This window comes from Archocentrus centrarchus, chromosome 20, assembly GCF_007364275.1.
Source record: "Archocentrus centrarchus isolate MPI-CPG fArcCen1 chromosome 20, fArcCen1, whole genome shotgun sequence".
NCBI classification, from domain to species: domain Eukaryota; kingdom Metazoa; phylum Chordata; class Actinopteri; order Cichliformes; family Cichlidae; genus Archocentrus; species Archocentrus centrarchus.
In genome coordinates this window covers 28,427,749-28,455,087 of record NC_044365.1, presented here as the reverse complement: position 1 = coordinate 28,455,087, position 27,339 = coordinate 28,427,749, and the positions used below count along the sequence as shown (strand labels likewise).

The window sequence follows — 27,339 nt, the reverse complement described above, 5'->3', positions numbered from 1 at the left end:
TGGCAATATCTTCAGAAAAACTGGGTCATCCCGGAGACAAAACACCCAAACACAAGCTCAACAGTACAGTGCAGTGCAGTGAGGAGTGCTTGCATGGCGCAACACAGGAGGGCCACCTCTTCAGGACAGGATTTGGCTATCATGTGCACTTAAAATGAGAAGGGACATTTTTTGGAGGATACAAATGTAAATCTCTTGGACCTAGAAAACAGATGGTTTCAGAGGAGTAACTAAGGTCATGCACTTTCACCTGGAACCATCATATTGAACGGGGGTACTGACTATTAGCCACCTCTTGAGATGCTTTCCCAGGTAATTGAACCCTCAATCACACCTTGACATTTGTAACCTTAATGACAGCTCCTATCTTGGTTTGGGGGCAAACTGATTCACAAGGCTGGAACCATCATTGGCCAGAATCTAGAGGCATTTGAGTCAGTGAGGGACAGGAGGTCACTGAACAAACTGTTCTCCATCATGGACAACCCATCTCACCCACTCCACTCCACACTACTGAGGCAGCAGTGCTCATTCTCCTTTAGACTGCTTCAACCCCGCTTCCATAAAGGAAATCAGGAAATCATTCCTACTGTTCTCTGTGAAGTTGCAGCTGTTCCCTAGATTCATAGTGAACATATTAGTACCTACAATAGAAAGTCCGCCAGACCATATGTTTACATTTTTACATGCTGTAGTGCCATTTTTTGGACTATTTCAACTTTCTATACATCAATAGAATCCTTACATCCCAAATTTTAATATGTATGAAATAAATCCATAACAACTACAGAAATTAGCTAAAAAGTGCACTAATCCAAAAAAAATTAAAATCGCTTTTTATTTTTACATATTTTTCTAGATAAATAAAATCCATAGCTGTATCCCTCAAAATTGTAAACGAGAAAAAGATGCACAGAGGTCTTTCAAACCACAGAAAAGTTATTTGGAGTGCATCCATAACTTCATTTTGGATATACACTCATTTTTATAAACTGTAGCAAAAATGAAAAATGCAATATTATGAACAATTTGCAAAAAGACAGCATATATATCAAAAATAAACTATGTACAAAAGTGCAATCAAATTTTTAACTGTCCCAGGAATTCATAAAAAGAAAGGCATTGTTAAAACTTTCCATTTCATTAGCACCGGTGGAGCTGTGATAGGTTATTGAATTTATTGAGAAACGCTCATTTTTAATGCAGCAAAAATTCACATAAAAATTGTATTGGCACAATTTGCAAAAAATACAGCATTTACCTCAGAGCAAATTATTTACAATAGTACAATCAAGATCCAAGTGTCCCAAGAACTAAAATACAGAGAGGCCTAGTAATACTTAGTACTTAGTAGTACTTCTCAGTACCACCAGGGGAACTGTGATGGCGCCAAAGCTTCATGCACAGAGTACCGTTTCGCGGGTCCGGGTTTTCGCGGTACCATGATTTTGTGTGCGGCAGTGTGTAGTGTGTTTGTGGCAAGGTTGCAATTTGTGCGATCTATGTGTGTCTGTGTTTTTGCAAGCGAGAATCCCACTATGAGCGACAGCGAGAGCGCGACTACAAATGAGGCGAACAAATTTCCCGGGAGATGACGTCACTTCCTGTTATGTTCAATGGCGCGCCAAAAAAATCCGAGATAGTTGATGTTGACATCGTGATGGCATGCATTTCAATGTAGGAAGCCCCGTGAACAGCTAATTGCATCAAAAAAGCAGCCGCGTCTGGATTATAATGTTTTTATTGTTTGCGCTTTTTACAAGATTTCTACAAACCTGTTAGAGAAAAGATGCCTGGGGACACACTGAATGCACAAAATGTAATTGTAATTCCTCTGGTTTTAGATGCAAAAAAAGTGTTGCTGTCTCTTTTATTTGGTTGCAGTTCTACTGAGGTTACAAAATGCATATGCAAATGGGAGCGCCCGCGCTCCCGTCGGTACTAAAATTTGCACTGCTCTCTTGCACAGTCTCTTAATTTTACTCTTCTTTACCTTTTTTTAATCTTTGTTGTACACATAAAATTTTTTGTTCTATCTCACAGCATAAAGCCTTCATTATGTGCCTGTGCTGTTTTTACTTTGTTATACACTGTAGACTGTAGTATTTTTACTCTTTATCCTGCTGCTGTAATGCAACAATTTCCCTTGTGGGCTCAATAAAGTATCCATTTATTGATCTCTGATGACAGGGTGGGCCAACACCTGGGATCTCCAGAGGTGAGAGATTCAACATCTTTAAGAACCCAAAAAATAAGTCCAGCTGCCTTCAACTAAAGCTCTTAAGACTACCAAGACCTGGATGACTGAGAACCTATAGAAACACACTATATATGAAAAACAGATGCACAAAATCTGGTAAATTCCATACAAGTGATATCATTTGAGGCACCACTGACTGGAGATGAAGACCTTATGTCTGAATATGAAACAGTGTCTGAAACACCAGTTCCCCAAAACTCTGCTGCCTTCTCCTCAACTTGGGTTGTGAGAAGGCTGTATAAACTGAATTGATTTTAAGGAGCACTTCTAAATATAACTTTATTTTGATTGTCAACCTAAGATCGGTTGTTCGATCCCCAGTTGCATGTCGACGTTTCCTCAGGGAAGAAACTGAAACCTGAATTGTTCCCAATGGATCCATCGGCGTGTGCACGAATGTTACGTGTAGAAAAAAAAGAAAAAGCACTGTGTGTGAGATTGGGTGAATGAAGCTAGCAGTAAAAAGTGCTCTGGGTGCTCAGATAGAGGATAAAAATGCTTTCCAATCACCAGTCCAGTCCAAAAACAAAACTGGCTGAATTTTTAGAAAAACATTTATTGTTATTTTCATGTTAACTGTGTAGAGGCATGTACTTCATTCACAAAATAGGAACAGTAAAATTAATCAGACAAGAAAAATATATGCTGTCTTCTGTTTTCTTATATATATATATATATATATATATATGTATAGGACATTGTAACAAAAAGAAAGCAAAATGTAGCAATAAGCAGGTTATGATGGCTACATCTGCACTGCACTGTGAACACAGATGTAGCATGTGGTCAGTCTGAAAAAAACTGATAATAGACTGAGATTTTCAAATCCTTCTTCAGTCTTCAGAGTTTTTATGGCTTCGTTTATAAAGTTGACACACACCAGAGTAAAGCTGATTTAAAATATAACACCTAGCTATAGTTAAAAAAGAAACAAAAACAAACAAAACAATGTCTTTTATAACACCACAACCTCCATTATCATGGTTAAACATCTTTACAGAAGTGAAGCCATGCTTTATAGCATTAGTCAGTTACGCATGTTCACAGAAACGGACAAAAAAAAAACCAAAAAACAAAAAAACCTTCTCTCCAAGACAACAATATTACAAAAGAACACTCACTTAAGCATTACAAAACACACACACACACACACACACTTTATTCTCAAGGACAAACAGCCCAGAGAGAGAATACAGGCATTTGTAAAACAAGACAACAGGTCCACAGTTTTAGAATCAGTGGCTGTAAGTGACAAGTGGAATGAGCCAGGCTCTTTATACACAATACAAAAATGTCTTTTTTTTTTTAAATTATTGTTTTCTTTGAATGTTTGAGTGTGACGTTTAGAAAAGATCTACATGTAATTATAACAGAACCTTGGCTTGGATCATAATCTTAAAAAGTAATTTAATCTGCTACTCTTTTTTTTTTTTTTTTTTTAAAGATTCAACCACAGTGTCATTATACAATAATGAATATCCCCCCAATCACTGGTCTGCAAAAGAGTAATTATAAATACACTTGGGCTCAAAAGGTCAAAGATGATTGGAGGATTAAAAAGTAAACATGAAGTTTAAAGATCAGGCTGTTTTTAGCACTCATACCTTCGCTGTCCTGTCTGTTGTACATTCAGCACACTTTACGACAACACTAACACACTGTACACGATAGAAACAGCTGTAAACTTGTACATCACCAGTATCTGGTTGGATATATTAAGCAGGCGGCTCGCCCAGCAACACTCAGGGATGTGATCCGAGGTGTGAGTAATGATGGACATCAGGAATCTGCTGTATTGCCTGTCAATGTGAATTCAAAGTTTGAACCAAAACAACAATATTCCTCTGAATAATGTATCCTCCTCCTCGGCACTGCCCCTTGTGCATTATAAATGCTTATCCTTACAGCTTTCCGCAGACCTTGCGAGTCAAAGCCCAGGTGTTCCAACACTGATACGATATGGGTTTTAAACTAGGCTAAGGCTCAAGAACACAACACTGAGCGGATTCCAAAAGGTGAGCCAAAGCTGTAGCCGACATCTCTATCAGAGGGGTTGGATTACACTTTCAAATTAAATCTAGGTGAGTTATTACAAAGATTTAATGCATATTAATTGGATATTAATAAAAAGATTTAATCTGAAAGTGAACTGAGCCCCGAGCAAATGATGTAGTGATACAAAAAAAACACTAAGCTGAATGAGTGGACAAAACAGGTGTCTTGTCTCCACCTGCTGGCCAGCACTGGTATTGCACAGACATCATGAACCACAACAGGTCGGACCGACAGATAAATGTTGTACAAAATATTGCCCCACAACTACTGTTAAATTCAATTTGGTTATGATGACATTAGCCAGTGAGGTCAGGATAAAGCTAATATGCTGTAAACACTTCAGGTTCAGAGGTCAGCGCTCCTGACAGGCCAGCCCTTATTTGGCAGATTGTTGGTGTCTTTGTAAAGGTTGAAGCACTGAGTCGTAGAAAAACAGGCTTGTGCACATTGCGGGCTAAGAATCGCTGATCAGGCTCTAAGAGAACAGTTAGTGAGTGTCGCTGCACTTTGCACTGTGTGAGCTTCATCTCCAAAGTTAAACCATCCATTTGAAGCAGCAGGTTTTGCCACAAGATAGCCACAAAAAAAACAAAAAAAAAAAACACATAAAGCTGATTCTTTTAGTCTCTGATAGTAGGAAAGAAGAAAATTTTTACTGCCACTTCAACTGTTGCACACATTCTCTCTCTCACGCACATGCACACTACACCATAAAAAAACAAAAAAAGAAAAAGAAAATCACATGATCGTCCAACATCCGTTGCACCTGGGATGCTTTTTGGACATGATTTTAAAAAGAAAGAAAGAAAAGCGGCACCTTTTTTTTTTTTTTGATGGATAATCTACAAAGTGCAAATGCGCCATCTTGTGCTCTGATATCCAAAATTCTGCCCAAAATCCAGCTACAGTCTTCCCTGTTGCACACTGGTTCGCCGAACAGCAGAGTCCTCTGTGAGATAGTCCAGGTTCATTGGGAAGTATCCATCTCAAAAGGTGTGGATCATTGATACGCTCCAATGTTAGATTAGTAAAAAAATTAGACTAAAAAAAACAAACAAAGGAAACAAACAAAAAATAAAATTAAGGGTAAAATGATCCACCTCCGCATCATGCGCTGCCTTCCTAAAAAAAAAAAACTGATCCGGGTTCAGTTCACTGCAGCTTTGTCTTGGTGCACCCAGGAGGGGGTTCAGTTCACTGCAGCTTTGTCTTGGTGCACCCAGGAGGTTTTTGGCACAACAGTAGCTTTGATTCACTCCAAGACTTTCTTCATTAATAAATGCTTCACTTGTAAGAGTTGGGAAAAAAAAAAAAAAACCAAGGAAATATGTATATAGCTGTTACTGTTAGTGTAACTGCGAATAAGCTTGTCTCATGTCTTATGAAGTGAGATACGCTCATGACACTGCATGCGAAAATGCTAATGCCAGGGAATACATGAGTGTGATAATGGACTGTACTTCCATAGTTACTGTGAATGGGTCTGAATGGGCATCTGCTGGCGGACTGGTGATGAACTAAACTCTAGCGCTGCTTAAGGCATCGTAGTAGATGACTGAGGAGTTTCTCCTGTGGCAGCGAAGAAACAAAAAGAATATTTTATACAATATTTATACAAAGTACTTCTATCTGGAAAAATCTAATTGTTAAAGGCATACATGGACCATCAAGCCAGACCTACAGACTCACTGAGAGGTGGCTGACTGTGATTACCTGGTTAGGACTCGCTCTCCATTGAGATTGTAATGGTTTCACTTTCAGCTGCGAGGACAGGCAGAACAGAATACGTGACAGGGTGAGTTGTTAATGTAAATTCTGTCTGTGTAATAATAATAATAATAATAATGATGATGATACCAACACTGCCGGGACTCACCTGATTTGAGGGTGTTATTTGCCAGATGGTCTCCGACGTTATTAGCATGCTGCTCGTTGCTCAGGAGGCGGTTCTGAGACTCGCTGAGTGGACTCACGGTGATGTCAGCAGCGCTGGAAAAAAAATGAACTGCCATTAGCACCATTTTTCTCAAAATAAGCCTTTTCAAAAGCTTCCATTATTGGACCCAGATTTAGCACCTTTTACTGGGCTCTGACTGCAGCGTCACTGTGGCCTGCTCCACATCAGGGTTGACCAGCCGAGTGGGGAACGTCAGACCATCTCCCTGGCTGCAGTAAACAAGGAGAGAAACTAAAGATTAGGAGCTGTCAACCTACCAGAGGAAAAAATAAAACTAAAGCAAAGTTAGACCTGCTCAGGAGCTGCTGCAACTGCAGACTGTACATAAAAGATGAAGATAGCATTTGCAGACTGCTGTTTTAAAAGCTTCAATTTAGCATTTGGTACTTGTTGTATGTAATAAACCAGACGTGACAAGTGAGGGGTGGACCTTACTTTATTTTATTTTCTGACTCTAAGCATTTGTGGCCATAAACTACTCAGGAAAGTGTTTACTGAGGTCACATAGCAAATGAGAAGTACAGGCATTTTAGCACAGGTTTCTATTAAAAACAAAAAAACTTTTTGCAAGCTGAGGAGTCGCCCCCTGGTGCCCATTAGAAAGAATGCAGGTTTAAGACACATACAGTCTGTGGCTGCAAGTTAGCCTGATATTTAAAAGAATAAGATCAAAATTTAAGCCTTTACTTCAGCTATTAAACAACTATGTTAGATTTTTCATTTTTTGGTACAAAACCAAATACTGTGTTCACAATTTAATGCAGATGAACACAGACAAATATCCAGTCCTGCTGGCTCTGTCAGACCTCCTCTGTCTGAGAGGTACTTTAGGATTACTTGTTTCCCATATTTTGCAAGGAGTCTCCACAGCAGATGGATCTACACATGGTTTGGCATAGATTTTACGCTGGATGCCCTTCCTGAAGCAACCCATTTGTCCGTGTTTGGGACCGGCACTAGGAATACACTACTAGCTTGTGATCCTGGAGAATGAGTTTGTGTCTCCTCCCAGTTTCAAATCAGGGATCTTTTGTGTGCAAGACAAAAACATCCATAAGACCATGGAGCCACTCCCTTTGGCCCTTGTGTGTCTCTCTGTGAAATTCTAAGTTAGTCTCTTTTTTTACCTTGTGAAGATGGGCAGCAGCCAGTACATCTCCTGATCACCAAAGACCTGAACGATATTCTTTCGGAAACCCAGAGAGAAGCCATTTTTATCAGGACCTGTCCTAAAGACTGGTGCTCTGAATGCCTCTGCAGGGTAAGAGGAACATGGAGAAAAGGGACAGAGAGAGGAAAATGAAAATTGTTAGAAACCCTAATTTATTACAGTGACAAGGATTCTTCAGTGGAAAGGGAAAAAAAGTTTAAACAACTTGACACATTGTGTTAGCAGATTTGAAATCAGTGCTAGATACATTTTAATACAAGGAAAATATGATGACCCGTTGAGCTGGTTTAAAAAAAAAAAAAAAAAAAAAAAAGGAAAAAGAAAGGAAAAACCTCTTGAATGTGTGTGTGTGTGTGTGTGTGTGTGTGTGTGCATGTTTGTTACCTATAGTCGACCTGTTCTTCCCTACAAGCCACAGGTGGTAGCTGAAGAGGGACAAAATACTGATGCAGAACATGGCGGCCACAAAAAAAAGAAACAAGACATGGAATTTGGCGTGAGTGTCTGGCAGCTCATTCTGGGGGCAGAGATGGGAGAAGAGGAGAGCGAGACAGCCATCAATAACAACTTCACATCTCTGAGATTTGTGGAAAAGCAAGAGCAATGATAGAGAGAGAAAAAAAAAAAAAAAAAAAAAAGAGTCTCATGTGAGCCACTTCACTGCATGCACACCACAAAAAGAACAATGGCAAGGACGGTGAGGGAAAAGCTTCGGAGGATGGCTGCGTTACCTTTGGGCAGTTTTCTGCCGATTTCCTCCGGCAAAGCTTTAGTACAAACAGAAAACGAGAGTGGTTAGCAACACCAGGAGAGACCCGACGGGAGGGGAGGGGGAGCACTTAGAAATCAGGAGGCAAATACAAGTCAAGGCCAAGTTGGGCAGAGAGGTGGGGAGTGGGAGGATGAATGAGAGAGAGAGGGGTGAAAGAGAAAACTGTGCCTGGATTGGCAGCAAACAAAGGGATAAAAGAGGAAGAGATGAGAGGAAATTGAAGTGAAGCAGCTGTAAGAGAGAAAATACAAGAAAGAGAGGAGGTGTTTGCGGCCACGTGAGTGGTGTGACTGATGGATCTGATAGTGTAGAGGGAGGCAGAAAAAGAGAAAAGATCGGAGAACAATGACCCAGTGTGCGAGAACTGCGGATAACAGAAAGGGGAAAAAGAAAGAGGGGGGGGGGGGGGGGGGGGGGGGGGGGGGGCTCAGAGGGTGAAGGGTGAGAGAGGACAGAGAAAACAGAGGAGTGGCACAGTGCAGCACAGGAGAGGTCAGCGCCATGCACAGCCAATTCAAGAGATGCTCATCCCAGCTTTGACGCGCTACCCGAATGTGCATCTGTGTCACACATTCACTCCGTGCTGTGGTGTGAGTGCATCGTTACTCACTGTCCAGAACTTTATGAAATACTGCAGAACGGTGGCTGCAATGAACAAACAGTACACGAGCGAGTAGGCCAGGAAGAGGATGAAAAACTTGTAGTTGGAGAATCCCACACAGTTGTTCACCCTGCAGACACACAAAACACCACACTGGATGTTATTTCCTCAGAGGAGAAATCTCAACGTTTGCCAGAGGTGAAGGCTAATGCTAAGGTGGCACCAAGCAAACAGCATTCTTAAGCCATTTTTTTTTAAACAGGTTTAGCAACATGTCACGCTCTAAGATATTAGTTATAAAAAGTGACAGACAGTCAAATGAGCATCAGTCCAGAAGGCAGTTTACTCTTGGTTGACTAACTCAATGAAACAGATGCAATAAAGCAGGAAGCAGTTCTTACATACCAGGGACAGTGATGGTCCATCTTCAGCACACACCTGCCAGAGAAAAAAAAAAATAAAAAAAAAAAAAGATGAGCTTTCAAAAACTGAAAAGGAAGAGAAAAAAAATATCTGCAGGAATTCACAAGGAAAGATGATTCTTACATGTCACATGCCGAGCAGTGATGACATCTGTCTGGCTTGATAACTTGACAGCGGTCACAGTAACGGATCGCTGCAATAAATTAGCACAATAATCATAGTGATAATAAATTCAAAACAGGACAAATTCATTCTCATTTACATTCAGAGACACACGCGTACCTCCGGCGCCTGTGCGGGTGTACAGAGGCAGGCTGCTGGCAGCTCTCCACAGGATCTCTTGCTGAGACTCTAGCCTCTCCTCCTTCTCATAACGCTCCTTTTCAGCCTTGGGGAGGCAAAACTGGAGAGAAGGGGGCAGCATACCTTTTTTTTTTAAAAAGATGCCTTTACTGCAGCGGGGGATTACACATACAGGCAGACAGAGCAGGCTTGTTCTGGAGAACTGGATTAGTGGCATACCTCTTTGGAAGGGTTGGCAGGCTTGGTGAAGATGGTCTTCCAGTAAGACCACACAAACATGATGAAAGAGAGGTGGAAGAAGATCAGGTAGATGACTGGAGGGGGGAAAACTGAGCATCAGGATCAATAACATACACACTGATATGTGTGGGCTGATATAAGGAAATGCCACTATAACTTGAGATACGAGCTAAAAGGAAAAAAGAAACCTATGCAGTTAATTAATGAGAGAGGAAAGCTAATAGTTTATGCTGAATGAGGAGGAGCTGCTGGGCTATAGCAGGCAAACCTCAGCACTTTTAGAGGAAGCACATTTTCTGTGCCAGCCTCCCCCCCCCCCCCCCCCCCCCCCCCCCTTTCTTAAAGCCAAGTCTACAGAGTACATTTCCAGAAGCATAAGTGAGATTATCCCAATAAAACATGCTCAGTTCAGTAAACTTCCATTCAGGATCTATTAAACAAACACTGTTTGATCCCCTGGGACACTTACTCTGCTCTCCTATGCTGGGGATGGTGACTGTAAAGAGAAAACAGAAGATTATTGATAAATTTTTATACATTATTTTGGTGGCTACAGACCCACCAAAAATAACTAGAAAAAATAATCATCATATCATTTATCCAGACTGTATTTGCTTCTATGAAGCATGTTTTACAAAATACTAATACTGTACCAAAAAGCTTAAAGAGATGACAATGACCCACAAATCCAATCTGCCCTTCTGGAGCATTGTTTAATCTTACTGAGCAGACAGAGTTCATCCACTCCTTTTCAAATTTTTATATTCACATTTTTAGGCAGAAAATGTAATGACTTGACATTATGTGACAACCTCAAACTTCACCAGCTCAGTAAAAATGAAAATAAAACCGATGGACACTTTCACCTAGTCATTCATTTAATAAAAATAAATAAAATCTAAAAATGGGAAATAAATAAAACTCTCACACCCTAAGAACAGCGGCAATATAATCTGTCATATTACCTCATTAATCTGAACAATACTGGGCCAATTTAATTAGTCCTCCAAGTTGGAGATAACAAAGATAAAGTTTAGGACCTGTTAACTAAAATACACAAGGTGGGAATCATTCACAGCTCAATCTTGTTTTTGCCTCTAGACACAATCTTACACAAATACATTTCTTTTTAGAAGAAAAACAACCAATCTAATTAACAGACCCTGCAGTCTGGCATTTATGTGGTCAGCCGGCCAAATACCGTTTAGTTTTAATTCTCCATCCAGACTCATTAAGTTGGACCATAAAACCACAGAGCTGCCAGTCTCGGGCAGCAGAAAAAGAAGAAAAAGCAGCACAGTGCTAGTTTTTCTTTGACTAAAATAGTCCTCCTCTGAAAATATGGCACCCCAGCCGTGGCAACCAACAGATAATTAGCTGGATCTAGATTTGGACGGGTTTGCCAACACCTTTGTTGAGCTGCAGTTCATTTACTTCCTGCTGGCCAGCAGTCGCTGCTGTGTGTGTGTATCAGGAAATATGGTTAACACCGGCTTTAAAAGAGGCGACAGACGGCGGCGGGGTGTCTACTTACATATACAAAGCTCCACCACATAAGCGTAATACGACCAGCAGACGACGAGCGCGATAAAATCACAGGTATCCATGCTAAGCCCCGTTGACAGCATCTCAGTACGTGTGTGGGCGCCATCTTTCTCCCTCTGCTGTGGAGAAGGGCGTGTCCACGCGTGACGTCACGAAAAAAAAACCAAAAAAACCCGAGACAGGAGGTGAGCTGAGCAGTGCCGAGCCGTGATATACGGACAGGAAATCAACTTTAATGCTTTAAATTACAACTGAAAACGCAAACAAACGCTTCAAACCCAGCTAGTTTATCACGTTGATATAATACGCATCATAGAAAACGCAAGAAATGTAAAATGTAGGCTGAATCGATACTTTTCCTGTACAGGGACCTGTGTACAACAAAGAATGTGAACAAACAACAAAAACAAAAAACAAAACCAGGGCTTAAAATTAAGTAAAATTGAATTAAATTAAATACTGATCAGAATAAATTCTTTATTCTTAGAAAATAAAAATAAAGATTTTTCTTTTTAAGATTTGCTCCTTTTTCATTTTGTAATTGCTTTTTTTTTTTTTTAAATAAACAGTGTGGATAAAACAAACAAACAAAAAAACAAAAACAAGAGTTTTACTTGGACAGTATTTTACGTAACTTCTTTTTTTTTTTCTTTTAGTGAACTTCCTTTAACACTCCGCCTGCAGGAACTGGAACAATAAAAAAATATATATATAAGGACGCCATATCCAGAGGCGAAAATGACTTCCGTGGAGATGGACTTGGAAAAATATCTGGCTCGTATTGGGTTTAGGGGTCCTGCGGAGCCAAGCCTAGAGCTGCTACGGTCGGTTCACACCTGTCACCTCATGTCGGTGCCGTTTGAAGACCTCACGGTGCACAGCGGCGGTCGAGTCCAGCTCGACCCCCCCCTTCTGTACGACAAGATCGTGAACCACCGGCGAGGGGGCTTCTGCTTTGAGAACAACGGACTCTTTTCCTGGCTGCTGACCAAACTGGGCTTCCAGGTCACTGTACTCTCAGGTCAGGTGAAGAACTCGTTCACGGGTTACTACGGGCCACCTTTTGACCATTTGATCCTACTAGTTGAACTTGAGGGGCGGCGCTGGCTGTGCGACGTCGGATTCGGGGTTCCCGGTTTCAGTGTCCCACTTTCACTGGACACTGAAGACCCCCAGGAGCAGGGCCACCGAGTGTACCGCATCAGCAAGGACATGGGGATACACTTTCTGGAGTGGCAAAAGGAAGAAAACAGAGGAGTAGCTGGAGACTGGCATGAGATCTACAAGTTCACCCTTGATCCTCGGTGTCTGGAGGACTTTGCTGAGATGTGCCAGTACCACCAGAGCTCTCCAGTTCCATCTTCTTCTGCAAGTCCCTCTGCACTGTTCTGAGACCAGGCGGGAGGCTTACCTACATTGGTCACAGGGTAATCGCCACCACATTTCCATCAGAAGAGACAGGACATGTGGTAGAAACTGTCACAGACCTTAAAGATGAGGAGATTCCTGGTGTTTTAGCAGAAAAATTTGGAATTGTACTTCATTCCCACTTATAGCAAAGGATGAGAAAATCACACCACCTCCGGTTATATATTAGACACACTCCCAGTTATATATAAATATATGGGATAACTTTATATCCCTTATGGCTCCAAGTCAAAAGATGCATTAATATTCTAAGATTATGTCCAGCAGCTTTTGATATACATATAATCCAAGATTTTAAATTGATCTCATTACTCCGGTCTGAGTAAAGCAATCTTTACATTATTGTAATAATTTAGAGTTGGAAACGTAGGTTATTTTATATTCATCACTGCACTAAACACAGATCTACTAGTTAATCACACACAGCAGTGCCTCGAGAATAGATGCAACAACAAAAAATAAACTGTCATTTGATTTAATAAATTATACATACACTTTTAAGATGTACAATGGTCATTGCATTAATCCACATTGCGGTCCTTTAAGACAAAGTCTGCTTTCAAAGTATTTACACATGTACAGTTAAATCAGGCAGCACTTTATAAAGCAAGGCATGAATCTCAATACAGATGCTGGCTTCAAAAGAAAACTTTAATGCTCCTGCCTATTCCGTTCGTTTAAGGGGATTACTCAGCTGTCCCGTTATTATACTAAGTTTTCCCATCCTGCCTTTTGATGAAATGAATCTGAACAACACCCATAAAAGTCCAGCAATAATCACAGGTTTAATCAAGGATTACAGTCTGAGGGCTGAGCTGAATCAAAAGGGCTGGACGAGGTGTACGCAGGGTAACAAGTGCAAAAAATGTGGCATCGTGTGACACAGATTTACTCTGCCACAGGGTTGGAGGGTGGGACTGAGCTTCCTCTGCCAGCTTTGCGCTCGTAGTTGACAAGCCTCTGGCCAACCAGGTACCTGCAAAGACAAATATTATTACATTATTACTATTAATTTCTACATACTTTGACTTAAATGACATTTTTCATCAACGATACTTTTTAAACCAAAAATATCCAACTGGAACAAAACGGTCTGAACCACATGTTTAACTTTCTATATTTAAACTGAAATTTCCTTTATAGCAGATCCATACTTGTCGTTCTTGATGTGTTCATAAAGGCGTTTTAAACTGTCGGATCTGAAAGGAGAGGATGCCGATAAGTGAGACCACCATCAAGAGGAAGGGGTAGATTCTCCTCTGCATTAGAATCTCCATCTCTGGGGTAACACCTGCAAAGCAAAGCATCATGTCATTCAATTATATGATATTTCAATAGAAATCCCACTAACGATCAGAAGAAATACAATATTTTGGGGACAACTATTATGTTAAATCAGCTGTTAACTAAATTAGATTTATTGACTCGCAATTGCAGGCCACAAACAACCAGCTGAGTGACTGTTTATCCAGTTTATCATCAGGATACTGATTGAACTGGTTTACAGAAGATTTTGTCAAAGTAAATCTTTCACTTTTACGACATAAGTTAACAATTCTTCACTTATCCTATTAGGCATTGCCAGAAATAAGTGTTCTGATTAAAACTATGGCTTTCTAAGGCCACAAGGATCTTGAACGTTAACTGCCAAATTTGCCAGATGTAATGAAAACACCACTCTACATATCCCCCGAGACATCTTCACAAAACAAACAAAACAAATGTACACATGGAACAAACTGAAAATGACTTTTTTCCTCTGGTCTAATGCTGTATCACAAAAGTATAAATCTAGTGGAAACTTTTGGCGCTTTTACTTTCTTTTGCCACTGAGACTGTAATGCACTGTATATTGTAAATGTGAAAGTCCTAGTCTGGTTAGGAAAGTCCTCAACCGAGGAGGTGAAGTTCAACAAAGTTAGCAAAGGGGTCTGTATGTGGATAGTTGCTCACCTACAGCTGGCACCACCCCAGCAGCAATCACATATGGCACACACAAGGACAACAGCAGGACTGAAATAACAGGAGCTGCCAGTTTACGGATGATGAAATGGAGATCAATGTTGCGAATCCCATTTGCATAAACCTAGAAAGGCAGAGAGAGTTTACCTTTATACTCTACTAATTGTTAATGATCTCTATAATCAAACAGATATGGCAGGGATCGGCTCAAAGATGCTGGAACAGGAACACAGACTAACAAATTACAGGCTCTGTTTCTTTTCTTTTAACTATACACTATGAGTCAACAGACTCAAAACCATTCACAGTTATGTAGCCAAGTATAAGTCTGATATTTGGTCATAACTAAAACAAAGAGTTTGCATCCAGTTACCAACCTGCTCAATAACAGCTTTAGCCACCACTGAGGGCCCATGAGAGTGATGGCAGCAATAATTTTTGCATGAAGCACTCCAAGAGCCCAATCCTGCAGACAAGATCAATGGAAGAACATAACCGTAAGAACCCCCTTAAATACTCTTAAGTAACCTCCAAGATCCCGCAAGGAAAAAGCAACACACATGCATACAATCCTACCTGCCAGGGATAGAAAAGGGGTGTTTGGTCCAGGGGTACCCTGAGTGGAGCCACGATGACTAGTTCAAACAGAAGGCCCAGTAGCAGAGGAATGACTCCAGCAACCAGCAGAGCCACAACAAGAGTCTTCAGGATCTACACAAACAAATGAGGGTTTTCAGAAAACATATGCAGACATGACACTTCAGGATAATAAAACACTTGTATGACACCTTAAATTTTAAACTCCTCTGATGGTACAAAACTCTTGTAATATTACTTCTAGGAACATTTTGGCAATTTAGGATATTGGCTAATGAGCCGTTTTCAGTTTGGCCCTAGAGAGTGTCAAAGCTGGAAAGAGAGCAACCAATTAGCATAACACTCTGCTGCCCAATTTTGAAGTCTGCCAACAACCGAGTGTGCTCACTGATACTCACCATGAGCGTCCACTCCTGGACTTTGTGTATGATAACAGTGCGTCCCTGCGGCATCCACGCCAGAAGAACAGTGACTCCGCGGATAGACAGCCAGCAGACATACAGACCGCACGCTGCCGTGTACAGCTCGTGGATTTTGGAATTTCCTGTCCAGAAGGACATCAGCCAGCGGCCAGTAAAAACTGTAAAACAGGTGAAAAAAGAAACAAGTTAACCACAGCATTTTCATATTTGTAGTGCCAGCAAAAATTCAAATATAGATTCAAATATCACATACACATGCACGAGAGAGAGAGAGAGAGAGAGAGAGATGTACTTTATAATTATGGTTTGTGTGCAGGAAAACTACCACATCTCACCTGGTAGGGTTAAGCACACCAGACTAGCCACTAGCAGAGTGATGCACATGAATGCTATCAGCAACACAATCTGGGAAAAAGAGGACAAACTTTAGGTCAAAAGTTACAAGATGGGACATGCTGCAAAGTCCAAGTTATATTTTACAGATTCCTGTTGCAATGTCTACAACTAGAAATAGTACAAATAGGGTCTTACAGATGAGGGTGTCTGACATGAAAGATGAGTGTAATAACAGACTTGTGTTGACTCAGATGTACAGTGAGTGGCAGCTAGGGTGTTGGCTCATTTCTAAATTTGTCTCAGAAACCACAAATTACAGGAACAAACACATCCTTAGTTTAAGACTCCTGTTATCTATAAAAATATCCTGCCTCTGTTTTTACCCGATCCAACCATTTGATGTTTACGTCAGCAGTGTGTTATCGCTTAACACTAGAACCACGAAAGGGGTCATTTTAAAAATCACATAACTGTTAAATTAAAAACACCATCATCTCATATTTCATGACGCTTTCTACAATGGTCTTATTCGTCATGTAGTGAATTTTGTGTGGGGGATAAAAAGAAAGAAATTACAACCACTTATACCTAAAACTGCTGATGACAATATTTTGAGCCCACAGAGATAGCTAGATGTGACTGATAAATATACAGGCTACTGTAGTTAAATAAAAAAACATGCTGTGGCAGCCGGCAGTAGTTTAGCATTATTGTGGTCACTGTATTTGCACAAGCATCACATATCTGGAAAAACACTGGAAAGTTTATGAGAGCCAATTCAATTATTACATCACATTCATGCATGAGAAGAAACCTGGAAGTCAGTCAGCTTTGTCAGCAGAAGTTAAAGACATGCACTAGAGCACTCCTGACCATGGACGCTTTTCAAATATGGCCACCTATTCACTTCTCTAAAAGCTGTCCAGTTTTGGAGCCACAGTATCCTGGTTTACCCAACACATATCTGTAAAGTCAATTCCTCAAGTCAGGTCTTTAATACATGGTCAGTGCTGTGAGATTTCTCACCCTTAAAGGGAAGCGAAGAGGACGGTGGTAGGGCTGGAAACCCACTGGTCCCCCTTGCTGCAGGATGGCCTGATGGGCTGCATGCAGCCCTTCACCAACAGCTGGCGCAGGGTTGTTGTTATTGTTATGATGACCATGTGGAGGGTTGTTATTGTTGTTGTTGTTCACAGGCTGGTTGGCATCATTGTCCTCTTGTTCACCAAGAAGGTAGGAGTGGAGGTCTCTGCAGACAACACAAAGTGGTGAGATAGTTACAGACAGCCGGTATTACAAGAAAATATCACTGGCTGGGGGTGTATTCAAACTTGGCTTACAGTAAATATCCAGCACTGACTGTCCAGGCTCTGACCAGGCCTTTGAGCCACTGGCGAGTGTGTCCCTGCTCCAGTAGAGCTGGAAGCACAACCTGAAGCAATAGCAGCTCCAAGGACAGCTCACTGACGGGGGCGTCACTGAGGGGAAAGAAAAGAAAAAGAAACTGAAATTTATCTAACAAAACCAGACTAAACTTTTTCTATTACTGGAGGTTTTTAACAGCATAAACTTAAGTGGATTTGTCACTGCAACTCTCAGTTTTTGCCTTGATAACGTTTCCTCTTTGGCCTGAACAGGAAGTGATTTCTCAGATAATTTCAGATAGCCAGAGCAGCAGTTTCATACAGTTTAGTGATAAGCGACCTGTATCTTTGTTATGCCTGCAGCATACCTATAGAGCATGACATTGTAGGGGAGGAAGGTGGGCAGCAACAGTTTAATGAGCTTGATGGGTAGCCACAGCATGAGCAACACAATTGAGCCGAAGACAACCACAGAGAGGATGAACCGCCGCAGGTGTCTGTAGATGGGCAAGTGAATCATCTCCTGCACCGGGTTAAAATCTGGATCATTGAGGTTCCTCAGAAACCACAGCACTCCAGGTCTCAGCACCTAATGGAGACAGAAAGTAAAATGATTTAGAGCACGGAAGATTTTTTTTTGTATTACTGGTATTTGAAAAATTAGCTTGAAGCACTCGGGCCTTGTTTCTCTAAATGACTGTATTGGATAGCCTGTTTTTCTTACCTCTCTCAGCAGGAGGATGAAAGAAGCAAAGTAGAAGACATAGACCATTCCCACAAGCCAGTGCAGGAACATGGTGGTACCAGGTGCCGATTTGAAACTCATTTCTCTGTCTTTCAGTGAGGCATCAAACATCTCCTGCAGGATGAATCAAAAAAAAGACGATGCCTTGTCATTACTTATTTTTGGTCAAAATCTGCTCTAAACTTACATATTTGCACTGTTCACACTACTTTAATAGAGATCATATCTATGCTTTATCCTGACATGGGAGAAATAGTTTACATTCAGATATATATTACAACTTCAGGAAAACTGTACTGTACTGAAATGGAAACCACACTCGCTTATTAAAACCAAGCGTGAAACTTTCTGGTTTTGACTGCAAAGCGATGAGGGCTGCTTACACCACACTGAACATTTTCAGGCCAATTAAATTCTTTCATAAGCAAACAGCTGCAGAGCAGATGAGACATGGTCCCCTTCTGCTGTGTAAGCTGCACCACCTGTTGTGAGGAAGGTTGTTTGGCTTAACAGGACAGGCTCAGGGAAAATATATCAACTGACATGTAATGATTTGGAGAAGTAATATTCAAGCCTATGTTGTGAGCCTATGAGACTTTGTCCTAGTTAAGCGCTCGCACATACAAACTCTAACACACAAGAGAGAATCACAAACAAAGAGAGTGAGAGCCACAGCACAGGGGCGTATGGCACTCGCTCACTCTCCAGCCCTACAAACCAACCTGTTCTCCGTTTTCGTGTGTGCTGATGAACGTATGAGCTGTGTGAGCTAAAGCGCCTGCTTTTGTCTGTGTGCTGAGCAGGCCTGCTAAAAGCCACTTCAAAGGTTTTGTGACAGAGCCTCTGCGGGTATGAGCCACCACTCTCATTTGGCAAATGTATGAAAATGGAATAAAACACAAGTATTCACTGAAATTTCACGGCGAAAGAGAGAGATATTCAGTCACTGGTGCTGGGAGAACGCTTCTAGATTTGAAACATACACATTTATCACTACAAAATATCACTTCCCGACTACATCGGCCAAGGATGGGAAATGCTTTTAACCTTATTGCATATACACACAAATTCATTATAGAGTGTGGGACCCCAAACTAAAACACTCAGCCTGTTTAATTACAAATCCACAGAGTAGGAGGGTAATAAGACACGCTGAAAATGAGCATGAAGAAGAGCAGTAGTCTCTTACTAAAGAGCAGATGTCAAGCCACCAGCCACAGATCAAGGGAAAAACACCGATCTCCACAACAACCAGCAGAGAGACCTGTAAAGAAAATAAAGGTTTCTTACAGTATTGGTTAAAACTAGAATAAACAAAAAACTGAAAACCTCTGCGACAGGTGGTGACACACAAATACCTTGATGTACTTTTTGTAGACAAATCCATTCAAAACAGAATTTAAATGTCTGCACTTGTGGGTGTTCTCACAATGCAGGGACCTATTAAATAGCCAGTGGCATCTTTACTGTACAACTGCAAACAATCTAATCTAACGGCATGTTCACATCTTCGGTGTGCTTCCACGAAGGCCAGCGTCCACATCACTAACACAAAGAAAAAAAAAAATGTTACCTTGACAACAATGTAGCAGACTCCAAGCAGACGACGGGAGCGCTGGAAACTGACCAGAGCAGCCAGTCCCTAAAACTGCCATTAAGGATCAATACTGCACATACATTCTTATCTGCACACACCTAACAGAATTACCTCAAGAACTGTCAGGACTTTTTAATGATCTTAGATGGAAGGATACATGACACAGGATGAGAGTCATTGCTAGCAGTATGTATCCCACGATTGTTGTGATTAAGCCCTCAAAGTGGGAAGCCCGGACCTAAAGAAAGCACAAAGATGTAATCAGTAAATGATTGAAGGAACATGCCACTGCATTATAAAGCTGAAGAGACTGAAGCTGTTTCTCACGTATTCCTCGAAGCCAAGACCAACAACAGAGAAGTGCCCAATATGGTAGGGACAAAATGCTGAATGAAAGACAAGAAAAGAAGACGACATTTTTACTAGTGTATAAGTTATAAGTCAGAATAATTACAGTATGACAAAAAGGACTATTGTCATGGTGATGATACACTTTGCTTCAGTTTACTCACCAAAGACCAGGATGAACAGTGTGTTGAGAGACACTACCCAAACACATGCTCCTAGAAGACAGAGACACCAGCCTTTACTCGAGAAATCAAGTGGCAAGATTTAAGTACTTTTTTAGATTTTTAAATACACCTTATATAAAATATCACAAGAGGTACACATTAAAACCTACCAAAAACACCAGTGAACCATCCAGGCCAAGCATCTGTATGGAAAATTGAAATACTTGACATTTTAATGTAAAAAAGAGGTAGACCACAGACAGAAACTGCAACGAAATAAATGCCTGAAGATCAGGAATGTTATGCAGGAGTTACCCTTTCCCAGGTGAGCTCCTCTGCTGCTCTGTCCCACTCCAAAGCATTCCAATTCATGTCATCTACAGAGACAGATAAAGACATAAAATACAGTGGAGATTAATACACAGCAGTCAGCACTTTCAAAGTAATCAATATAAAGACAATCAGTTTATCTTTCTGTATGTCAGACATAATCACAGAAATACAAAAATCACATTTTTATCCTGGAGAATCTTTTGTGGCGCTGCGGTTTTTTCCTTTTCCTGCTTTTTCTTTTTTGCAAACAGGAAAAGTAAAAGTTATGTTTTCCCTGCTCTGGTGAAACTGTTATTTTTACATTATTAATGCTGTTCTGGGAAAATCTGTTAGCTTGACATGAACAGCGTGCTACCGTGAGGCTTTTCTATGTAATTTATTTAGCTGCAGTGACACCCAACAGCTGTACAGTAATGCATAATACAATCACAATTTATTTTGAGGGTTTTCTGCTTTGCTCAATGCAAAAAAAAAAAAAAAAAAAAAAAATCAGTTCATTAACAAAACTAAGCAAATGAGCATGATTTGAGGGCTATGGGCAAAAATTTGACATAATGTTATATTGTTCCCAAATCAGTTGTGATGCTTTGGCAAACCATCAAACAAATTAGGCCACTTTGGAACCCATTTGTATGCTGTAATGCCTGTGCTACTGCTCTTGGGTTTGTTGAGTGCCATTTCATAAACCTGCTGTTTGAAAAATGCAAAAATCTCTACTCCAGTACACATGCTTTCGCTTGTTCGGCTGCTGGAGAGGATTTATTCAATTATTTGTGCAATGAATTAAAAATGCAATAGGCAAACGGGTAGAGTGAGACATCTTAAAGAAGATTAATCTGTTTGTTTGCCACTGCAATCTATTTTGCATACTAATGTTAAATTTAATGAAACTTAACTTTAGTACTGATATATTACAGCAAAATCTACCTAAAAAAAAAGACTTTCATGGTATTTCATTTTACTTATCTGAAAATAAATTACACACAAATTAAATAAAGAAATATTAAAGTTCCACCTTGTGCACCATTGTTGGGGTCTGCATCTTCAGCAGCTGCTGCCTCCTCTTCTAACTCTGGATCATCACCTTGCTCTTGGGGGACATCAGGAGGCTCGGGCTCTGCCTCATTCTGGGCTAGAGGATCAGCAGGAACTGGCTGGGCTGCAGGGGCGTCACCAGGTGCTGCCTGACCTGCAGCTTGTGCCTGAGGGTGGAGGAGCAAGGTGCATAACTTCAATAAACAAGGGTAAGAATCACAGAGTAACTTGCAATCCAATAAAATCAAATGTTGCCAAGCACATTAATTATCTACAATACAGTCAACCACAATCTGTGCAACTAAAGAAGAAGAAGAAGAAAAAAGGCAAAACACAGAAAATGCATTTATTTATTTGTTTTCTATTTACGTTGAATAGTCTGTCCCATCACTATTATTAAAGTTGATTAGGAGTAGCATAATTGACATGGATTCATGTGCTACAGTAGGATATGGTAAGCAAATCATGCACACATACGGTGTATGAAACATGTTATCATTTAAATAACTTGTATTTTTAATCTATAGTTTAATACATCACTTAAATCAGATTTATGCAGTGTGGCATTTTGCACCTCAAAGAAACACAATAATGCTGTCCATTTAAGAATCTAATATAGTAATCAGTCCATCAGCGTACCTCATCGGCTTGTCCGGCCATTAGGCTGTGGTGGCTGGTGCTGCTCCAACCACTGGGGGGCTCCACCGTGGACTATCTGTTCTCTGAGCCATACCAGACTAATAAATGCACACAGGGTGCAGGTAACCACAAAGCAACCCTGTAGACAATCTGCAAGCAGGTTCTCCCTGCGGGAATACAAACAATAGCACACATTCAAACATGCAAAAACACTGGAATGATCCTTTGTAACCCGTCTACTGGCCAGGAAGGAAAATAAACAAGCTGAACAATCTAGATTTCTATCAGGTTTTATATCTTTCATGCTACAAATGGTGAGAAAAACCATTATCACTCACGTAGAGAGCATGTCCAATGGCAGTGTCAAAAGAGAGCTCACAGAGCCAGTAAAAAGACACTTATAGATGAGACCTGGGGGAATAAAAAAAGGTTTAAAATGTAACTATTTTCATAATATGGAAAATGACATAGTTCAGGCCTATATTTCTTTGTACATTAAGTACTGAAAGAGATTTACATGTCTTGGAACAAACAAGCAGTGTTTCTTTTTATGTAATGGGACACTGTCACTGTGACTGTATTAAGCACTCCCGAAAGGGGAAATGAGTAAAATATGTAAGTGCACAAACATTTCCTTTCATACATACTGAGACATGAAAGTAGAAGAGGAAATACACTTAGAGGGTCACTGTATAACAAGCCACTTGCTCCCAAATCTATTAAACAAATTGGTCATTAACACTAAAATAACATTATCCCATATTCCTACTGAATAATACTGCAGCGTTATTAATGTGAAAATGTAGAACAAAAATAAAATTTCAGAAACAATACAAGTTGGATAAGAGGTGCTTGAAAGATAATTTGTCCTTGTATTTATGTGTGGATACTTACATGCAGTGAGAGGAACAACACCAAGCCATGCAAAGGCCACCAGTGTGTAATGGAACCAGTAGCGGATGGCAGTGCCCACGCTGGTAAGCAGGCCAGCACAAATGTCCTGGATGGGCAGACGTGAGGGCATGTCTGGGGAGTAGACTGAAGAGGACAAATGGGAGCGTGTGAACCAGAGACATTCAAATTATCTTTGTGCACAGTAATTTTCTTTTTTCATAATAGCAGTTATTTTTATTCCAAAATGTGTATCACCAAATGAAAATACCACCAACTAATGAATAATCACATAAAAAAAACAAAAAAAACAACAAAACTGGGACACAATGATTTATATGGCCCCATCTGTAGGGCTAAATTGGAAACTTGGCTCTATACAATGCATTTAAACAGATGATCTATAATGTCACAATGACTTACTTGGTGTGAAGGCAATCTGTGCTTGCATAATTCACAGTACTCCTTCCTGCTGTGCTTCAGCCACTGGACCAAACTGTAAAATTACATTTAAAAGATGAAGAAAACTGATGTAAACAATGTAATATGTGTGCTGTATTTGTATACTTTAAGCATATGAATAATAATTGGGTTGAAGACCAGCTTCTTACACGATGGGTCTCAATATTAGATATTTCCCATTGTGGAAACATGTATTATATAATCGTAGGCATCTGAAACACCAAGTGAAAGTCAAGCCACTTTCTGGTTCCAAATGTCATCTTGACAGCACTTCAGTTATGTTGGTTTTGTTTTGTCCTTTTGTACTAAGTCCTTTCAAAACCATATTAAAACTATTTTAAGGCCACAAACGGCTATACAATACATTTATTAATAGGATGTTTTAAGGTTTGGTAGTAATTTTTAAAGATTTTTTATCAGTCCTAGTTTGGCCAGTATAAGATTATTGGATAAACTGAAATAAATGAAACTGTCATTGGAAACGACTGCTGTTGCAGATTTAAGAAGAGAAGGTCTGAAATGTTGACCCGACACGACCTTTTCACGGATACCGCTGCCATGACTACACATTATGATGCATTGAAAACATAAATGCAGCTGGCTCTGACAGTGACTTGTAACATTTAAAATGTTTCAGTCATTGCAAATCCATAATAAACCATTGCAAAAGCTTGTTGTCACTTCCTATGACACAAGATAATCTCATCACATTATCATATTATCTAATAACAGCATCTAATAGCACCATCCCAGCTCGCTGGGATATTGACTATATTGCGACATTAAGAGCTAGGTTATGAAAGGTTACACGAGGTGATTCTGACACTACCACAGCATTAAGATTAACTTAATGGCAGAATCACAGCTTAACTGCAATGTGCTTACACTCAGCAGAACTACACTATCCTGCCAGAACTTTCCAACACCACAAAACAATCTAGATCTGGTGCTTTGCTAATCTAACCACATTCACAGACAAGAAAAACCAGCACAAACGTCAAAATATCTGCAGATTTAGTTTTTACAGTGCAAATTACTCACTCAAGGCCAGTACTTTGATATACTATATAATCTGGATGTGCTATAAGACAAGCCTGTTCTGCATCCTTTTTTTTATCATTTTACTGTTACCACTATCCAGTTCTTAACAAACATAACTTGAGTTAAGAAAGGACATTTCATTTTCCTGATAACATTGATTTTCAAATCAAGTGCAAATATCTGCACAATACTGATTACAAAACTATCTGATCTATAATTTAATGAGCACAAGACCCACATACACACAATCCACATTTCTGTTTAAGACTATGAGATTAAAATAACAAATACAATACACCCCAGGAATATTCAGACAAGAAAAAATGTTGTAAACATTATAGTATATCATGTGCAGTAACTCAGACAACATGTGTCTGGTCTGTTTGTATGCATTTTTTTTTTTTTTAATGTTTAACAAAAAAAAAAAAAAAAGGGATAGTTTTGCTGGGTGGGGATCAGAGGAGAACTGTTTCCTCACAAGGTCACAATGAAAGCTGACATTTAGAGGAAGAGGCAGTCTGACACACTTACCATTCCTGGTGGATAAACTTGATACTGCCAGTGCAGACACAAGGATGGTACAGGGGTTTGTCTGGGGTCCCCTCGGAGCGGCACACGCGACAAATATCCGCTACACACAAGCACACAACAGTTAACATTTAACTTAATATGTGATCCTCTTCGCCAATGCTTAGCAAAACAGACGCGTGTGCGGACGTGCCAGTGTGTGTGTGCGCGCGCTGTCATATATATCATTATAATTGTTATGGATACATTATAATCAAGGATATTTATATATAAGAAACTTTTTTCTTTTTTAAGAAATTTGCACGCGGAGTGTGGCTTATGTAAACAGAGCATACAGCAGGGACTGATGACATCACTGGTAAATTCTGGTCCTTTCTATACTCTCTGCTACCTTTTACACTATCCCCTCATGTTAACACCTGCTGCTTTAAAACACCGCTGTCTCCCGTCTTCCTTAATTTATTTCACACTGCACTGACAGGTAGTCAACTAAGTTTAACCATTAGCAGGCCAGCTCAGCGGTAGGCTCAGCTCGAGGTGATGCACTTGCGAAGCTAATGCTAGTTACCGCTGAGAAAGAAACTACGTGTTTTTTTTTCGTTTTTCTTTGTTTACCTTCTTCGGCAGTATCCATGTTGCTCGCTAAGCACCGGTTACCGTCTCTTCTAGTAGTATCTTGTACCGTGAACCCATCCACGACACAGACAGTATCGTTTAGCTAGCTCAGGTAAGCTAGCAAGACGACAGTATCCTAATGGGTCGAATGCATGACAAACATAAAATGGTTTCCCCACAGATTAACGCATAAGCGCTCGCTTCGCTGTGTCCTCTTGCGTCTACTATACGTTCGCCAGTGCAAAAAGGTTTCTAATTCACTGTGTATGTCTAATGTAACACAAGAAACTGGGGGAGAAAGCGCTACATCTCAGGGTGTTGATCATACGACAGTTTAAACCTGGGAGACAAATGGCTAGCATAACCTGCTAACGCATGCGCCAACAGTTCTGCTTCCCCGCAGAGTTACGAGTTTACGGCAGGGAAACGACATAACAACCGTCACGTGGTTACAGTCAGCGTAATATTTTACCAAATAAAGCAAAAATAAAACTAGGAGCAAAGTTGCATAGAGTGGAAAGATAAAGAGCACCTGCAATATTTAAAAATAAAATTAAAGTGTCCAGTAGCAGTCATTATTTAACAGTCACATCTACAGGACATTAACAGAAACACACTTTTTTGGGGAGCTTATTCGAACAGATGAGAGTTGTACTTTTGTATGAATACGTGGTCCAACTTATGACAATTTTGTTCACTTATAAGCTCAACATTCTACTGGTGGATTGGCCATCCCTACTTGATATTTCTACTTCAAAAATAGTTTCAGTATTTATTTATTTTTGAGCTTTATTTTACTCTCTGTATGTGTCTTTTCCATTTCAAAGCCAGCATTTAGTATTAAAGCGTTACAGGTACCTAAAAAAGACAATGAATATCAACAATAATTAAAGAAAAGAAAAGCTATCAGGACTGCATGCACCGGGCCAGAATAAATGTATACATTCCCGCGCATATCGGCGCCGTGGCTTAGTTGGTTAAAGCGCCTGTCTAGTAAACAGGAGATCCTGGGTTCGAATCCAGCGGTGCCTTTTAATCACGTACAACAAAGAGAGTTAATGAACTGTTCTAAAATATACAAATATATCACTGTAAGTCTGATCAGCTAAGCAAGCCAGAACCAGCAAGGCAAAATCTCAGTAGATAGACGGTCAGCACCTGATAATGTACTAAACACAGCAGCAGCTGATTAGTCTGGGGGCCAGATTTTGCAAGGAGACGCACAGACTATGAAAATCTTTGCTATTACGGCTGTTAAATACATTATATAGTTTAAAATATTTAAAAAACTCAAAATGTGTTCAGTTTGTATCATAAAAGTACTCTATTTAAACATGTTTCACCATATGCTTTATGACTTTCCGCGTGGTATTTGTAAAAAGCGCAGTGACAACCACATTAATCGTGTCCAAGCTTACTTTTATTTTGAAAGCGGGAGTGGCAGGAATTTCAACTTTGTCCAGCTGAGTTTATGCTGCTTTTCCTCTCAACTTTTTTTTTGGAGC

General features: G+C 40.2%; 2 protein-coding genes, 1 non-coding gene and 1 pseudogene across 3 annotated transcripts; 2 read left to right on the top strand and 2 right to left on the bottom strand.

Moving 5' to 3' along the window:
* Nucleotides 1-2,834: 2,834 nt before the first annotated feature.
* LOC115799736 (palmitoyltransferase ZDHHC20-like) lies at nt 2,835-11,435 on the bottom strand. Its single transcript, XM_030757010.1, has 13 exons — nt 11,317-11,435; nt 10,252-10,278; nt 9,762-9,856; nt 9,522-9,642; nt 9,363-9,432; nt 9,222-9,254; nt 8,826-8,946; nt 7,828-7,960; nt 7,400-7,526; nt 6,392-6,481; nt 6,192-6,304; nt 6,029-6,076; nt 2,835-5,884 (listed from the first exon to the last, which is right to left on the bottom strand). Exons 1-12 carry the CDS (start codon nt 11,408-11,410, stop codon nt 6,033-6,035), a joined length of 1,068 nt encoding a protein of 355 aa, XP_030612870.1. The 5' UTR covers nt 11,411-11,435; the 3' UTR covers nt 2,835-5,884; nt 6,029-6,032.
* Nucleotides 11,436-11,998: 563 nt separating this feature from the next.
* Nucleotides 11,999-13,221, top strand: LOC115799462 (arylamine N-acetyltransferase, pineal gland isozyme NAT-10-like; annotated as a pseudogene).
* On the bottom strand, nt 13,215-26,232 carry LOC115799463 (E3 ubiquitin-protein ligase MARCH6). Its single transcript, XM_030756640.1, is given in 28 exon segments — nt 13,215-13,731; nt 13,910-13,941; nt 13,943-14,046; nt 14,709-14,841; nt 15,091-15,183; nt 15,294-15,428; nt 15,713-15,894; nt 16,072-16,141; nt 17,099-17,321; nt 17,413-17,550; nt 17,805-18,025; nt 18,161-18,295; nt 19,371-19,445; nt 19,755-19,823; nt 19,936-20,016; nt 20,106-20,164; nt 20,291-20,338; nt 20,457-20,493; nt 20,606-20,667; nt 21,639-21,825; nt 22,298-22,316; nt 22,318-22,464; nt 22,636-22,708; nt 23,192-23,335; nt 23,612-23,626; nt 23,629-23,684; nt 25,223-25,322; nt 25,835-26,232. Coding segments are annotated over 28 exon segments (2,745 nt in total). The 5' UTR covers nt 25,854-26,232; the 3' UTR covers nt 13,215-13,643.
* A 560-nt stretch (nt 26,233-26,792) lies between these two features.
* On the top strand, nt 26,793-26,865 carry trnat-agu (transfer RNA threonine (anticodon AGU)). Its single transcript has one exon. It is a non-coding gene; the product is annotated as a tRNA-Thr (tRNA).
* Nucleotides 26,866-27,339: the final 474 nt, after the last annotated feature.

What these genes read in the sequence shown, in the direction of transcription:
- LOC115799736 (XM_030757010.1), bottom strand. Translation starts at nt 11,410, where the DNA reads ATGCTGTCAACGGGGCTTAGCATGGATACCTGTGATTTTATCGCGCTC. An exon ending in TGTGGTGGAGCTTTGTATAT is followed by an intron (nt 10,279 to 11,316) that starts GTAAGTAGACAC and finishes TTCTCTTTACAG; the next exon opens with TCACCATCCCCAGCATAGGA. An exon ending in CTGCTGCCCATCTTCACAAG is followed by an intron (nt 6,482 to 7,399) that starts GTAAAAAAAGAG and finishes TGTTTACTGCAG; the next exon opens with CCAGGGAGATGGTCTGACGT.